The sequence below is a fragment of the Motacilla alba genome, chromosome 5 (genome assembly GCF_015832195.1).
Source record: "Motacilla alba alba isolate MOTALB_02 chromosome 5, Motacilla_alba_V1.0_pri, whole genome shotgun sequence".
NCBI classification, from domain to species: Eukaryota; Metazoa; Chordata; class Aves; order Passeriformes; family Motacillidae; genus Motacilla; species Motacilla alba.
This window is the reverse complement of record NC_052020.1, coordinates 14,021,567-14,036,717: the sequence shown is the minus strand read 5'-3', so window position 1 is coordinate 14,036,717 and position 15,151 is coordinate 14,021,567. Positions and strand designations below refer to the sequence as shown.

Genomic DNA, 15,151 nt, shown 5'->3' with positions numbered 1-15,151 from the left:
TGCAGGATAAGAAGATACGGTGTCACATTCATATTTTCTGAACAATCCCTTAGCCCAGGATTTTCTCCTGGGAAGCTGAGAAGCCTCCGAGAAAAAGGAAAATAAATTCTTATCTCATTTGCTTCTCCTGTGTTGTGCTCACAAGTGGAATGTGTTTGGAGATTGTTTATCCAAATGGTGATTGTTTCATTGGTTTCATTTAAATTGTTTTGGCCAGTTACGGTCAAGCTGTGTTGAGACTGGAGTCACAAGTTTTCATTATTATCTTTTTAGCCTTCTGAAAGTATCCTTTCTTTATTCTTTAGTATAGTTTAGTTTAGAACAGTTTAGTTCTGTATTCTTTAGTATAGTTTAGTTTAGTATTCTTTAATACAGTAACATAAAATAATAAATTAGCCTTCTGAGAGTCAGATTCGTCATTCCTTCCTGTCATGGGGCACCCTACAAATACAATAATATGGGAAAGCAGGGCTCAGGCTGTTCCCTGCTGGAGCCCCAAGATGCAGCTTCATCTCAGCTCCAGCACTGTTGTCACTGCTGCTGTCCTCCTTGCTGGACACCAGGGATGTTCTAAAGAATCCCTCCACCACCTGCCTTCTTGCAATTATCCTCAATGTTTTGCAGAAATGCATTTTTGGTCTTCATTGTCCTTCATGTTTTGCAGAAATGTTGGTTTGGAGAGAATGTGAAACAGCGTAAGACTCAAAATACCCTCTATAGTCCAGAGTGTGTGAGCTCTTGTAGGGAAAGGGTTCCTTAGGTCAGTTTTGAAGGCAATGCTTTGTTCTAAGTCCCTGGGCAAAGTGCCACACGCCTGTACCCCAACTTACAGGAGTAATTTCCCTTGTTTTGTAAAAACCAAAAAGGCCATGGCCCGGGCTACTTGCAGCCAGCAGAGAAGGCGCTTAAACTGCCATGTTCTGCAAGGATGTGGGTCATCAGGGTGTGAACAGGGTTGTGGCAAAACATAGCACTCGTCCCTGCAGTGGCTAAGCTGTTGCACTGTGAAATATCAGGTTCAGGAGTGCCAGGGGACAAAAATCTATGTCCTTGTATTGGGTTGGGGTTTAGATTCTTGTTGCAAATTGTTCCATTCTGAGATACATTATGCTACAGAGTATCTGTCCTGCTGCTCCAGGTTATGGACAAATCTCCCCCCTTAAACTCATTTTTTTTTTTGACTGAAGTCCAGTGACGCCCAAGAAAAGTTACTGTTGACACTTTATTAGCTTTATTGCACCTTTTTCAACTTACGCCTCTGCCCTGCAGCTCCAGGAGCAAGTTGTTTGCAGTAACAGAGTTGTGAGTGGGGCAGTTACCCTTAACTCTTCAGAGGGGAACCTGAAGTTCTCTCCTAGACGTGCCCCGAGTACATGTCCAAGGCCACGTAATGGGGACGCTTCCTCCACGCTCACTCTCGAGTGCAACTGCACTCAACCCTGGAGTTTTCTGCAGAGGAAAGGGTTGTGTCAAGTTGTAAACCAAGGGAAGTGAGCAGGCTTTAAGCAGGGAGAGCACAGGGTACTTTAACAGTGAACCATGCCAGAAGGGCCAGACAGTTGATTTAAAATCTAGCAGAATTGTGGCGGTATGGATCTGAATTTCCCCTTTATGAAAATGTTTACTGCTGTGTCCAAAACTTTCCACCTGAGCCCCATGGAGCTGCTGTTGCAGCAAGGTGGCTGGAGACCCTTGAGAGGAGCCTGTAAGAGCAAGCCAAGGCAAAATGAACCATTCAGAGCATGATCAGCAGGGATGTAGGTGTATGTGCTTTGCTTTGCAATGGAGTTAAGAGCAACACTTCACATTTTCCATTTCATTAACTCTGGGATTCATCTGGCAATCCCAGCAAGCATGGGAATTTCACTTAGCAGTTCATGCAGCCCTTCTGGTAATGTTCCTTGTGCACAGACACAGACCTGGCCTTGTGCTGCAATGTGCAGACAATCAGGCACCTTCCCCTCCCAGCTCTGTTCAGTCCAAGATCCAAACAAAAGCATCACCCTAAAGACAGCAGTAACACTTGAAGCGCATGGAACTCCTTCAGCCTTTAAGGCACTTTGTCAATTTGGTTGTTATGAGGAGCAAATAGTCCCAAGGACAGCTGAAGAAGTGCCATATACTCTCTAAAAGATTGCACAACAGGAGCTGTGAACTTTCAGTAAGGCCAAGGACAGGTTTCCAGTAATGATTTCTGTGTTGAAAGTGCTGGTGGGGATTTCCCAGCCATGGGTATCCTTTCCAGTTTCCTCTTTTGAGGGGTATGAATTGCTTATAAATACTCTCTTTGAGTCTGAGAGCACACGAGACCACCTCCTGCTCCTTTGGCTTCGCCGTTCTGCAGTGGTGAGTGACATTCTGAATTTGTGAGCTGTTTGCAGTGTTTTGAGCTGGTATTTTGGGAGCAGGACTAATGCTTCAGCATGTTCCCACATGGGCCCTTCTTTGTGCTCATGACAGGAGCAGCAGGGAGTGCTAAAATGCAGGTTTCTCATGTGCACCTGCTTTTGTTGCAGAGCTTGTGGTTGCACAGAGAGCACCACTCCTTGCAGGGGGAGAAGGGTGTCCTGGGTGAGCCCTCCGCATTGAGGCAGCAGCTCAGGCACAGCTGGGGGTGTGGTGAGTTCTCAAAGGTACTCCAGAACTGCTCATCTCTCTCACTGTCTCCCAGCTCCCTGTCAGGCTTGGCCAGGAACCATGAGGCTCTGGCTCTGCATCGCGTTGCTCTCCATCGTTCTGTGTGTGAGCGCTGACAGACCAAGGATAGGCCGAGGAATAGTCCGAGCAGGACAATTTGTCCGGGATGCAGTGGGAGGTAAGCTGCTGTTAGCAGGGGCCCTTCCCTCAGGAGCCCCTCCCCAAGCCCAGGTTACCAGCAGTCGGGGTGCAGTCCTCAGAGCTGGGGAATCCTCAGCTCCACCTTAGAGACCCCCTGGTTTCTGCTGCTGGACGAGGGCCTTGATCAGCCCCCACAGGTGCTTTCTGTGGGCACAGCCCTGTGCAAAGGCTGATGTGAGGCAGTGCCTCACTCTGTTCCTGCTCCTTGGGCCTTTCAGCTCCTGGCTGAGGTGGTATCAAACTATTTCTGGTGTGATTCTTTCGAGTCAACATCATCTCCATTTCTCTGCCTTCTTCAGGGGCGCGGGATATGTACAGAGCATATAAGGACATGCGTGAGGCAAATTACAAAGGTGCTGACAAGTATTTCCATGCCCGTGGGAATTATGATGCTGCCCGGAGAGGACCTGGCGGTGCTTGGGCAGCAAGAGTGATCAGGTAATGGAGTGTGTTTGGCTTGCTAGCAGTGAGTTATTAGGGATCCAGGCATTCCAGCAGGACTGAGCTCCTTTTTGACTTGTACTCAGCTTAGTATCTAGAAGGACAGCAGAGGGGAGGGGAAGAAGTTCCCATCTGGGCAGCCGCTCTCTATAGGAATGGTGCCACATGAGCATGAGCCTTTCTTCTTGTTGGTCCGAGAAGGCAGATTCCTCTCTGCATTTCTGATAAGGAACTTTCCTTCATTGCTGGTTAATTTCCCGACATAACAGATGTAGATTCCACGGCGGGCTCTCGAGTGAAAACACGAGTGAGGGAGCCAACACAAGGCTGAGTTAGACGCACTCTGTTCAGGTGGCCTTTTCTCCTTCCCCACAGCGACGCCCGGGAGGGCTGGCAGAGCAGAGTGAGCGGCAGAGGCGCCGAGGACACCCGGCTGGACCAGGAGGCGAACAGGTGGGGCCGGAGCGGCGGGGACCCGAACCGCTACCGGCCCAAGGGGCTGCCCAGCAAGTACTAGCGCTGTACTGCGCTCCTGCACTCACGCCTCCCTTTGCACAGCACAACGAAGTGTGTACAATAAAGAACAATCCTTTGCACAGCACAATAAAGTGTGCACCATAAAGAGCAATCCTCCTGAGAACTGTTCCTTTCGCTGCGAGCATCCATGCTCCCGGGGCGCGGGACTGCGGGGCGGGGGCGGCGGTGTCGGTGTCGGTGCATCACGGGGGCTGCCAAAGGGGGGACCCTCGGGTGCTCCGGCAGCGCGGGTGCCGCTCCGCGTCGAGGGAAGGCCCTGGACGGGTGGGTCCCGACACTATCCCGTCGCGGTCCCGGTGCGATCCCAGCTCGATCTCAGCACGGGCCCGGTGTGACCCCAGCGCGATCCCGTGTGGTCCCGGTGCGATCCCAGCACGACCCCGGTGCGATCCCGTGCGGTCTCGGTGCGATCCCAGCACGATCCCGGTGCGATCCCAGCACGACCCCGGTGCGATCCCAGCACGGTCCCGGTGCGATCCCGGCGCGATCCCGGCGCAGGCCCGGGCGCGGGAGGCGGCCGCGGCCGCCGGTGGGCAGGGGGCGCTGTGGGGCCGCGGGCGCCGCTCCGGCCGCGCCGCCGCCTCGCTGCCCCCGCACGGCTGTGTGGCCGCCATGGACCGCAACCCGTCGCCGCCGTGCAGCGATGCGGAGGAGGAGGAGGGGGACGCGGTGGGCAACACGGTGTACAGCAAGCACTGGCTCTTCAGCGTCCTCACCCGCCTCATCGAGGTGCGCGGCCGCCGGGAGGGAGCGGGCGGCGGGCCCGGCGGCGGTCAGCGCCGGCTGGGCGCGACGCGATCGCTGCCAGGGCCGGAGGGGACAAACCCGGGGACACAGCTGGGATTCACCGGGCGCAAATCCGGGGGCCGGGCGGGGAAATAGTGGCAAAAAACACCGGGCGGGAACCCAGCGGCTCCCGGGTGGTGCCGGGGGTTCAGCCGGGTCGTTCTCCCCCGCCCCGCTTGTCCCAGGTCATCGCCCCCGCGGAGCCGGATCCCGCCGCCAGCCCCGAGGGAGCCCGGACGGAGCTGGACGAGGAGATGGAGAATGACATTTGCAAGGTGTGGGACATGTCGATGGACGAGGTAGGAGCCTTGTGCGGCACCTCGGGGCGCGCCTGCCCCGGATGTCCCGTCAGAATGGAGCTGGCAGTGCGAGAAGGCAGGGAATCAGCCAGCTCGCTCGTTCTGGTGGTGCTGCTCACGCCCCGGTGTGGTTGTGATATTTTGTTAAAATCCCTTTGTTAGGATTTTCTTTTCCTGAGAAGCTGAGAAGGCCTCAGCTTCAAGTGTAAACAATTTATTATCTGCTCCTGTGGAATGCAGCAGGTGCTTCCTCGATTGGTGAGTGTGGGATATTTCTACTTAGTGGCCAATCGAGGAGGCAGCAGCTCTCGGACTCTCTGGGAGTCACAGAACTTTGTTATTCATTCCTTTCTATTCCTGTCTCGCCTTCTGATGAATCTTTTCTCTCTATTCTTTGTAGTATAGTTATAGTGTAGTCTTTTTAATGTAATATATATCATAATATAATAAACCAACTTTCTGAAATAGAATCAAGATCTCTCCTTCGCTTCACCAAGTCCAGACTGCCCAGAAGACCCACAGTAATAAATGGTGACCCCAAACGTAACAATACCCGGGTGTGGCGGGCAGGGTGAGGCAGGACAGCTGGGCTGGGCTGGGCAGCACCAAGCGGCCTCCCCACGGAGCCTGCCCTGGAAACAGGAGCAGGGGCAGGACAGCAGCTGGAATTTACTCGGGTGCACAGCCTGTGCCTTCAGCACTTGGATTATGGGGATAGTATCAATGCCATCTCTAAGCAGGCAGATTTTCCTCTAGCAATTGTCAAACCTTCTGATGGTGAGCCCAGCTTTCTCTGATAGATAAACAGCCTCTCAAAGTTCAGCTGCAGACTTGCAGTGGCAGTGTAACACTTAGTGTATTTCTCAGCACTCTCAAATGCTGGAACAGATTCTTGAGATATATATATATATATATATATATATATATATACACATGTATTAGTTTAAGTATTATTTTATTCCCTGCCTTGTTGCTCAGATTTTTTAAGTAAACATGGAACATGGGTCTTTTACTCCCAAACAGACAACTAATCTTGTGTTTTAATGTGGTAAAATGAGGAAGAGATTTTTTCTTGTGTGTTCTGATCAAGTGCTAACAGCAGTCCCATCACTTGCTTCTTTTTTATATGTTATGGTGATGTCATGCCTTAAAACATATTTACTGAATGCTGGTTGAGTGTCTGTTTCTGTTGAGATATTTGAGCAATTTCCATTTTCTTGCCAATGAGACTTCTTGGCTCATTCTACAGCAAATCATTGGCATACTGAATCACCAGAGGGGCTTGCTGGCCTTCTCTCATTGGAAAACAAGGATTATTGGTATTAACTGTTGGCAAATGACAAATCCCTGATAGTGACTTTGTCATCTCTTTGATCCAGTCCTTTGCTGTGGGAACACGTTTGATTTTTGCATTTGGAAATTGCAGAGGTCCGCATGCTTATCCATTCACTTTCCCCACAGGATGTTGCTTTATTTCTTCAGGAGTTCAACGCCCCCGACATATTCATGGGAGTTTTTGCCAAGTCCAAATGCCCTCGCCTAACTGTAAGTATGGGCTGTCAAAAAGCTCTCCTGTGTTGATAGCAGTAGTAGATAGCTCTGTACATGCATTTACATTTATCTTCCTTCTCCCATTGCATGTGTCATGTATAAGGAGAACCAGGAGAAAACATAAAATCAAATTTTAAAATGCTTTCTCCCTCTGTTTTTAACATGGTCTAATCAGTAAGAATTTTGGCGGTGCTGAAGCAGGTACATGTCTGCTCACACATCCTCATGTGGATACACTGATGAAGGACTGAGTTTATCAAGCAGTTATAACACCTGTTATAAAACCCAGCAGTATGGCCTTTTTTTCCTTTTGACTTGTTTCATGATTACTGAACAGAAATGGTCACGAATTTGCTTAGTCAGACCTGCAGAAGTGTGTGTGGTGGTTTGACCCTGACTGGAGGCCAGGTGCCTACCAAAGCTGCTCTGTCACTGCCCTCCTCAGCTGGACAGGGGAGAGAAAATACAACAAAAGGCTCATGGGTCAAGATAAGGGCAGGGAGAGATCACTCACCAGTTGCTGTGATTTGTCATGGGCAGAACAGACTCCACTTGGGGAAATTAATTTATTACTGATCAAATCAGAGCAAGATAATGAGAAATAAACACAAAAAGATTACAGAAAATAATCTTTGGAATTGTTAAGACACCAATACTGTATTTTTTTTTAAATTTTCCACTTGTTTTGATGTCACTGATTTCCAGCTTGTGCTACACAGTGCACTGCAAGTCTTAAAATAGGATTTTAAAAGGTATTCAGTGTTGATGTAAATCCTCTTTCTCAGAAGTTACCAGATGCTTTACTCCAGGAGATCAGTAGAGACAAATAAAGCTTTGAAAGTTTAGTACTTTGTCTTTGGAAAGTACAACTCAAATTTGCAAGCAAGTGCAAATTGGCTGTCACAGCTACTATCATGAAACAGTGTTTGCTGGAGTGCCTGCTGTAATTTAGCAGAGGTTATAGCATGTTCATAATTAAGAAGACAACTTTAGTGGAGAGAGTTGATTTCTGACTTTAAATTGCTGCAAACTAATGACTCACTTTGTTTTAGCACCAGTCACCTGCAGGTGTTTCAGAGCTCTCATGGTCCCCTTTACACAAGTGTGCATCCTCTTAATGATTACCTCAGCATGAATATCCTAATGGGATGCACTGCTTTGGGGTTTGTTATTTTATTTTATTTTATTTTATTTTATTTTATTTTATTTTATTTTATTTTATTTCTCTTTAATCAGAAAATGAGCTTTGCTGGAAGCTTGTATTATGATCCCTTTCTTTTGTGAGCAAGGCAATATCATGAGGGTCACGTTTATGTAGTGATATTTTTGTTTTAGGACTCCTTTTTGCTTTAGTAACAGGGCTGTCAAATTAGCTTCAAAACAATATACAAAGAATATGCAAGCAGAGCTGATTTGAAGATACATTTGCTTTTATGGAGCACCTAAATATATGCATTGTACCTGAGTGTATTTTAGTCTAGTCTGTTAGAACAGAAAAATCTGTATGGAATCTGTGGAAAAATTTGTATCTTTGTCACGAAATCAGTGGGTCATACAAGCTTGGAAGTCAAACTAGAAAACATCTTTGAACCTCTCTTACTTTTGTCTTATGGCTCTGGAAGTGAAATTGTGGACTTGCAGTTGTCTCATTATACTGTGTTTTGACTTTCCAGGAAATCTGTGTGGGAATATTAGGGAATATGGCCTGTTTCCAGGACATCTGCATGTCCATTAGCAAAGATGAGAATCTTGGGTAAGTGTCTGTGTGCTTTGTACATCAACAGGTGCTGCTTGTCTGGACTCACAGTAAGGAAATTAATGTTAGACAAGGATCTAAGCTTGCCTGCCCAGCCTCATCTGCATTCATAACTTTTGGCTGGCCATGTTTATGTGGGAAGTGCTCAGGAAAGGAAGAGAGGACACAGACCACTATTTTTGGGGATTTTTAAACACCAGTCAAGTTAGTTTCTAGGTTTGGTGGTCTTGACACACTGGAAGTGCATGTACAGTTAGGAGAAGCTGGCATTAATCTCAGAACATGGCTGCAGTTATGAAATTAATCTTTTTATACCTTTTTTAGAAATAAAGATGGATTTTATTAACTTTTTTCCCCCCTGCATTTTCTCCTTAAAGCCAAGTGTTACTGCAACGTTTGTGTGATTCAGATTCCCCAACTCTTCTGGAAACAAGCAGGTAGGACATCTCAGAAATTAATGCATCATTAGTGTAGTTCTGCTATGCTCTGAGGCCTGGGGAGAAAACTGACCAGTAAATAGGGCTCAGTGGTTTATTATCCTCTCATCCTTCCTTTTTATTGTTTCTGCACTGTTGTGGAATCGCTTTGCTGCGGAAAACACCACTCCTGTTATACTCCTGTTCTGTTTCCACTGTCATTATTTTGGATTTACACTTGTACAGCTTCAAGGAGTGAACTGGCTTCTAATTTGTTAAATGGGGAACTCTTGCCTAGGTTGTTGCTGACTTGCCTCTCCCAGCCTGAGGTGGCCAATGTCTGGGTGGAGAGGATCCGAGAAAACCCTTCTGTGTACGACTGTGTTTGCTTTATCATGTCCAGCTCTACCAATGGTAAGTTGCCACAACAAGCTGGCATTTAGTGGGTGTTTGCTGAAGAAAAATAAGTTTGCAATTTCAAAACCAAATATTTTCAGTTAGGTTAATTTCTTTAAAAATAAGGAAACCTCCTGAGCTTAAAGGACACGAAAACAAACTTGTCCTGACTTTGCAGGTTTATACATATTTATAAAACCAACCAGAAAAGCACTCATAGAGGAAGAAGAAAGCTCTGGGGGGGAATAAAAATATGAAGAAATTGTTATTTGTCATAATAAAAGACACAGGGATATACATATGTCATTTTTGAACCTTGAAACAAGACCTCATTGAATTTATTTTTTTCAAGCCAGATATGGATTTTCTGTTTTTAAAACTACTGTATCTGTGGAGTGTGAACTGGAGGAATGGTTCAGTAACCCTGGCAGCTGAATACTGTGCAGGCTTTAGGTGTGCAGACAGTGCTACACAAATCTCTCTTAGCACTAATTTAGCAAAAACCACACCAACCACCTAAAAATGGAAATATTTTGAATAGCATTTATGTTTAATATCCAACTCAGCTGCAACAGCAGTTGTCATCTGTCAAGGAATCCTAATAATACAGCTTTTTCAATTTTTTTTTTTTTTAATGCCAATTCTCAGAAATCCTGCTTCGTCCAACTGAAATAATTGACCTGTGTAAGTAAAATGCAGATTGGCAGGTGGATGATGAGCATAAAACTGCATATCTAGGAACAAATCTTGAAAAGTTTGACTTCAGAAGCAGAAGTTAGGACTTTTTCAGGGACATGGCATCTCTTTGCAGAATAAAGTTAGTGCTTCACATTTGGCATGACAAGGTAGAAGGTGTCAGTGGGCTTTCCAACAATCCCTATGTATCAAACTCTTTACCTGGTCTATGCCAAATAAAGGAATTAAACACAGCAACCAGTAGTAGGTCACAAAGAAAATGAATTTATTTCAGTCCTGGATTTACTCCAAATACTTGTATATACTAGCATTTTGTGAGCTGAGTTTTGCTCTTCATTTTTAGTCTTGTTGAAATAAAAAATACCATTCTCTCTTGTGCAGTTGAATTGCTGGTGAAAGTGGGTGAAGTGGTGGACAAGCTCTTTGATCTGGATGAAGAGCTGATGTTAAACTGGATCAAAAATGGCACTTGTCGCTCTGTGGGACCGTCTGTAGATGACTCTCCTGAAGAACTTCCAGACTTTAAGATTGTGCCTTGTATACTTGAAGCAGCCAAGCAAGTCAGGTATGGGAGATTTCTTTTTGGTTTCATGGCTGGGGAGATTCCTTAAGGCCTGTGCCCAAACATCTTGCTTTTAGTGGCAGAGTTTGACAACTCACTGGGATATTTTTTTCTGGACTTAGAGTTTGATGTGGGTCAACTTGTTTGTTTGCAAAGGTCATGGCAGTGACTGCTGATGGGCTTCTCTGTGACCAAAACACAGAACATAAGCTCAGCAAGCAGCACTTTAATTTGTCTTTTTGATGTTTGTTCTGTGTAGATCAGATAACCCAGAAGGACTGGATGTTTATATGCATATCCTGCAGCTCCTGACCACGGTGGATGAGGGAATCCAGGCTATCGGTAAGAACCTGGAATTGCTGCGTGTGAGGGGACCAAGAGGGGCCATAACTTCTGGGTCATCACATATTTATTGAGGGGAACAGGAATTCATGTACCTGGAATAAATTTGTTGGATTGGTGGGTTCTCTTTTTTTCTTTCTCAAGTGCAGGCTCCCGATGGAGGAAAAGAGACTTGGAGTTTGCTTTATGACCTCGTTTGCCAGGAGCTTTGCCAGCCAGATGATCCACCCATCATTGTGCAGGAGCAGAAGACTGTGCTGGCCTCTATTTTGTCTGTGCTGTCTGCTATGTTTGCTTCACAGACAGAGCAGGAGTACACCAGGATGAGGAAAAGCAAGTATTGCTTTTTTCTGTTCTTTTTTTTTATTTTTTAAGTTTATACTCACAGTTGGCTTTATGTGGGTGTGGAAGGTGGTTCAATTCAGTGACATTGCATACAGTAAGACTCTTCCCTGGTTACTCAGAATCACAGCTAGCCCAAAGTTCAGTTACCAGGTGGGCTGTAAATTCTTGAGTTACAGTACCAGAATCTACAGATTCTGCTCAGTCTCACTCTAAACTAGTGAAAATTTCAGAATTTATTTTTTGCTAAAATATTTTTGCTAAAATATTTTTTGCTAAAATATAGTAATACATTATTACATTGTTATTTTATACGTAATATAGACTACATATATTTTATGAAGTAATTTTTTTTTTTTTGTGGAGGAGATTCTGCACTTACTTAAATCCCTCTATCATTTCTTACTTTTCAATCCATGGACAAGTCTTTGGAATTAAAAGCCTGTCTTGAAAATGTGAGTCAGAGTCACCTGCAGCAGAAAGATGCTGTACAGTTTGGTTTGTCAGATAGGATTATCTGGATGCAAATTTACATACTTCCCTCACTGGGTACTATTAAAGACAGTTTCCTTCTCATGTTCCTTACACTGGCATATAGTTTTTATAGATACAGGTCAGCTTGCAGGAAAAATAATTTAAGTTTTCTACTACATTTCCACTTGCTTCTTTAAAACTCTCTTTGAGCAACAAAACACAACACTGTCAGAATATACATCCCTATGCATCTATAGCTTTTGTGTAAAAATCTGATGGTGTGTTTTGAAATTCTAATGCCTTGGGAAGGATGGACAAGAATTTTCATTGTTAAAGTTCACTGTTCTTGTTACTTTGTGTTAAGATATGCCACTGATTGGGAGCTTGATTCGTATTTTACAATACATGGAGGGCTGCGGGAAGAGAGCTGTTGAGAACTCCAAGGAATCTGAGCAAGAGGAGACTGGAAGGACTGATGTAAATGAGGAAGATTTCCATTTAAAAATTTTGAAGGATATTTGCTGTGAATTGCTTTCCAATATGCTTCAAGAACTAACCAAGGTAAGAATAAACAAAATTCTAGTAGGGATTTCTGTAGGACAGGTAAGAAAAAAGTATTTAATATTGATGTGGACATTTTTCTGTGCAAGTGCAGTTGCTCTGGGAATTCATTAGAGAATCAACCAGAAGTAGCAACATGTGTGGGAGATGGGAGAGAGACACAGGTTTTCTGAGGTGTGTGCCAAGATTCTGTATGATAAATTCTGTAGATATATGTTGCCTTTTCTTTTGAATTAAAGTCAGTTTATTGAAGAAAAGGAAATACTGTCAATATATAATCTCACCTTCTCAGCTGGACCCTTTTAATTGTGGAAGCATTCAGGTTAAGAGACTTGTGATGTGTGAGCTTTCACACCTTTGGCATCAGCTATGTCTGGCTTTCTCTGAGAACTGTAAATTCTGGTTGTTTTACCCATTTCTAAGAACAAAGCACATTCTGTAGATGCTGTGCACAGTTTTGAGTTTGTTCTTTCAACAACTGTTCACGACATGCTGGTGGTATTTCTGATTTTCCAGGAGAATACCATAGAAGGACTGCAGCAGGGACACCTGAATGAACAGACATGCTCCTGTGCTTTTCAGAACCTCTTACCTCTGTACTCTGCTTCGGTGAGTATGTGACAAGGTCTGTGACACAGCTGAAAAAGTGCTCCTGGTGTGGCAGGGCCTTTCCAAATCTGATACACAAACAGGACAGAATTGCTCAGGCACAGGTAAAACACCATCCAGTGCCAGACAGTCTTACCCCCTCTGTCTGTTCTGCCTCACTTCAGCCAGAGCATTGCTGAGATCATCAGCTGATGCCAGAGCCAAACTGTGCTGATGTGAATGGATGTCTGAAAATTTATCCTAGCTGAAAAGCTGTCCTGTATATTTTTATAAAAGAATTATTCTAAGTATTTTTCATAGGGAGCTTTTCTCTGGGTGATAAAAGTTTCTGTGTTTCTTTTAAACAAGAAAAAGGGTTTGAGGAAAGTGGTACCATTTCAATATTTAAACCAACTGGAATTGTGCTGTTTAGGAGGAAGGTAGCTGCTGTGGGGCATTTTCCATTATTCATTGCAGTGGCTGTTGCTGGTTGCTCTTATTTGGAAGGTACAGAAGCAGAAAGAGCCCCTGTGCCAGTATAAGAATTCTGTATTCCATGCAAGTTTGTTTTGTTGTTTTATTTTTTTCTCCTTGTGTGTGTGTTTTATTTTCAGGTGGAGAGTTTCCTTGAAGTCCTGCGTGAGGCTGATCAGACGCTTGCTGACAATCTAGAAAAACGTTTCCCAAGCCTGAAGGTTCAGACCTAAGAACGTACATGAAATATTTTCCTTCTTTGGAATGAAGATTTTCGACTGTTTCATTGCAGCATTTCAGAAATCAAGTTTTCAGTAAATGCAGGAGAATGAGTCAACCTCTTTACCAGCAGGTGGCTTTTAAGAAATGTGCTGGGTAGCCCTGATTATCCTAGGGTTAACCTGGTCTGCAAGGGGAAAGAAATGACTGTGAATCACTTCTGCATCTTCCATCCTGTTTGCTCTGGTTATGAGAGACTGTTGATTTCTACTTGCTCTCCTGCAGAGTAGTTTTCTTTGAATAACTCTCAATTCTGTGCTTTTCAACTGAAGTTGAAACAGCAAAATGAATGAAATGCACTGAGTAGTTCTTTAACGTGGTGCTGTTTTCTTTCGAGTTGCTGTTGGCAAAAGGAGGTTTGCTCAATAGAAATCCCCCTCAAGCATCTGATAAAAACAGTTAAATTATTGAGTTGTTTGGGGATTTTTTTAGATCATATCAATACCTTGAGCAGGTACTGTAACAGAAAGGTTTCATTCTGCTCCTTTCAAATCTTCACACTTCTTCTGCTGAAGCTCTGAGCTGTGGTGTCTGCCCCTGTGCAGTTAAAGGACTTGAGAATATTGTCACCAATGGTCTGTGCTGCAGCTTCCAGCCATTGCAGGTAACTATCCACAGTTAAGAGTTGCAGGGCAGCTTTGGAGTCAATCCCTGGTATACTGGCAGACTTGTGGGGTTTTTTGCAGCAGTCTGTGCTTCAGTGTAGCAGTGCAACATATCAGCTCTTTCCTTCTTGATTTGTTGTATGAATTATCTCAGAATGGAGTGAGAAATGCCATGTTTTCTGTAGGGGAGGTTAGGGTGTTAGGTCACTTGCAGGAAATTCAGTGTACAATCTCCTAAAACTTTAACTTTATATTTTAACTGCATTGCATTTGTAGATCCTGTGTCTGCATGCAATGGACCTGACATGTTCTGAGTCTGAGGAGACAGCACAGCAGCACATCAGCTTCACTGTTTCTGTAAATGAGAATGGGAAACAATTGGCCTTGATTAGGTTTGAGATGTAAAAGCAAATGGGAACCAGAGCATAGAGAATGACTGAATGTCACATACACACATTCCCTGGCTCTGCAGGTTTTACAGACTTTACTGTTGTGCTGGGCCATGTTGTGTTACCAGAGTTACCTGGACATGTGATAAAATACAGTATGTATATATGTATATATAACCTTTCCATCCCAACCTCCAGTTTTCAAAACCAGTGCAATTCTGTCATCCCTCTGCCAGAATCATCCCCCTGCCAGCAGCATCTTTGTTGTCAGCAGGGAATTTGGAATTGCAAATACCTGACTTGTGTTGCCAAAAAGAATTGCCATGGTTTATATCAATTTTTGTATGCTATGTTTGTTGGAGAAAACTGGTAACTGTGAATCAGATGACACCATTTTTCATACTACTTTGACAGTTTTGGGATATTTTCTTAAACCTACAGATTTGTAATAAAGCTTCTTAAAAAAAAAAACCAAACCAAAACCTGTATGCTTTCCTTCATTCTGGTGTCACTTAAATTTGTTTTCTGAGCCACTGGAAATATCTGTTACTCTTAAATGTGTCAGTTGTAAGAGGAAAATCAAACCTCTTCATAATGTCTGTGTGCTGTAAAATATGTTTTCCTTCATTGAATATTTATTTTAACTCTTGCTTTTTTTTCATAGTCATTTTTATGGTCTGGAAGTTAATGTGTGTCTCATCCCATAAACATTTTTTGAGCTTAATTTGTCTCCAGCTTTATCATAAGTGTCTTCCACCATAGCGAAGAATTATTTCTGGTGTGCATCTCCTGAAATTTGTGGTGGTTGAAGTTCTGCAG

General features: G+C 44.3%; 2 protein-coding genes across 3 annotated transcripts; both read left to right on the top strand.

The window, feature by feature from the left end:
- The first annotated feature begins 1,691 nt into the window (after positions 1-1,691).
- LOC119701919 (serum amyloid A protein-like) lies at positions 1,692-3,907 on the top strand. Of its 2 annotated transcripts, XM_038139218.1 has the most exons (4): positions 1,692-2,346; positions 2,672-2,815; positions 3,138-3,276; positions 3,655-3,796. In XM_038139218.1, the coding sequence occupies exons 2-4, from the start codon at positions 2,698-2,700 to the stop codon at positions 3,794-3,796; spliced, it is 399 nt and encodes a 132-aa protein (XP_037995146.1). In that variant the 5' UTR covers positions 1,692-2,346; positions 2,672-2,697. The 2 variants fall into 2 exon arrangements, with proteins under 2 accessions (XP_037995146.1, XP_037995147.1); XM_038139219.1 differs by lacking the exon at positions 1,692-2,346 and having other exon boundaries at positions 2,698-2,815; positions 3,655-3,907.
- Positions 3,908-4,366: 459 nt separating this feature from the next.
- SAAL1 (serum amyloid A like 1) lies at positions 4,367-14,792 on the top strand. Its single transcript, XM_038139211.1, has 12 exons — positions 4,367-4,545; positions 4,788-4,901; positions 6,363-6,446; positions 8,126-8,205; positions 8,586-8,645; positions 8,923-9,038; positions 10,098-10,281; positions 10,538-10,620; positions 10,765-10,953; positions 11,801-11,997; positions 12,514-12,606; positions 13,200-14,792. The coding sequence occupies exons 1-12, from the start codon at positions 4,429-4,431 to the stop codon at positions 13,290-13,292; spliced, it is 1,410 nt and encodes a 469-aa protein (XP_037995139.1). The 5' UTR covers positions 4,367-4,428; the 3' UTR covers positions 13,293-14,792.
- Positions 14,793-15,151: the final 359 nt, after the last annotated feature.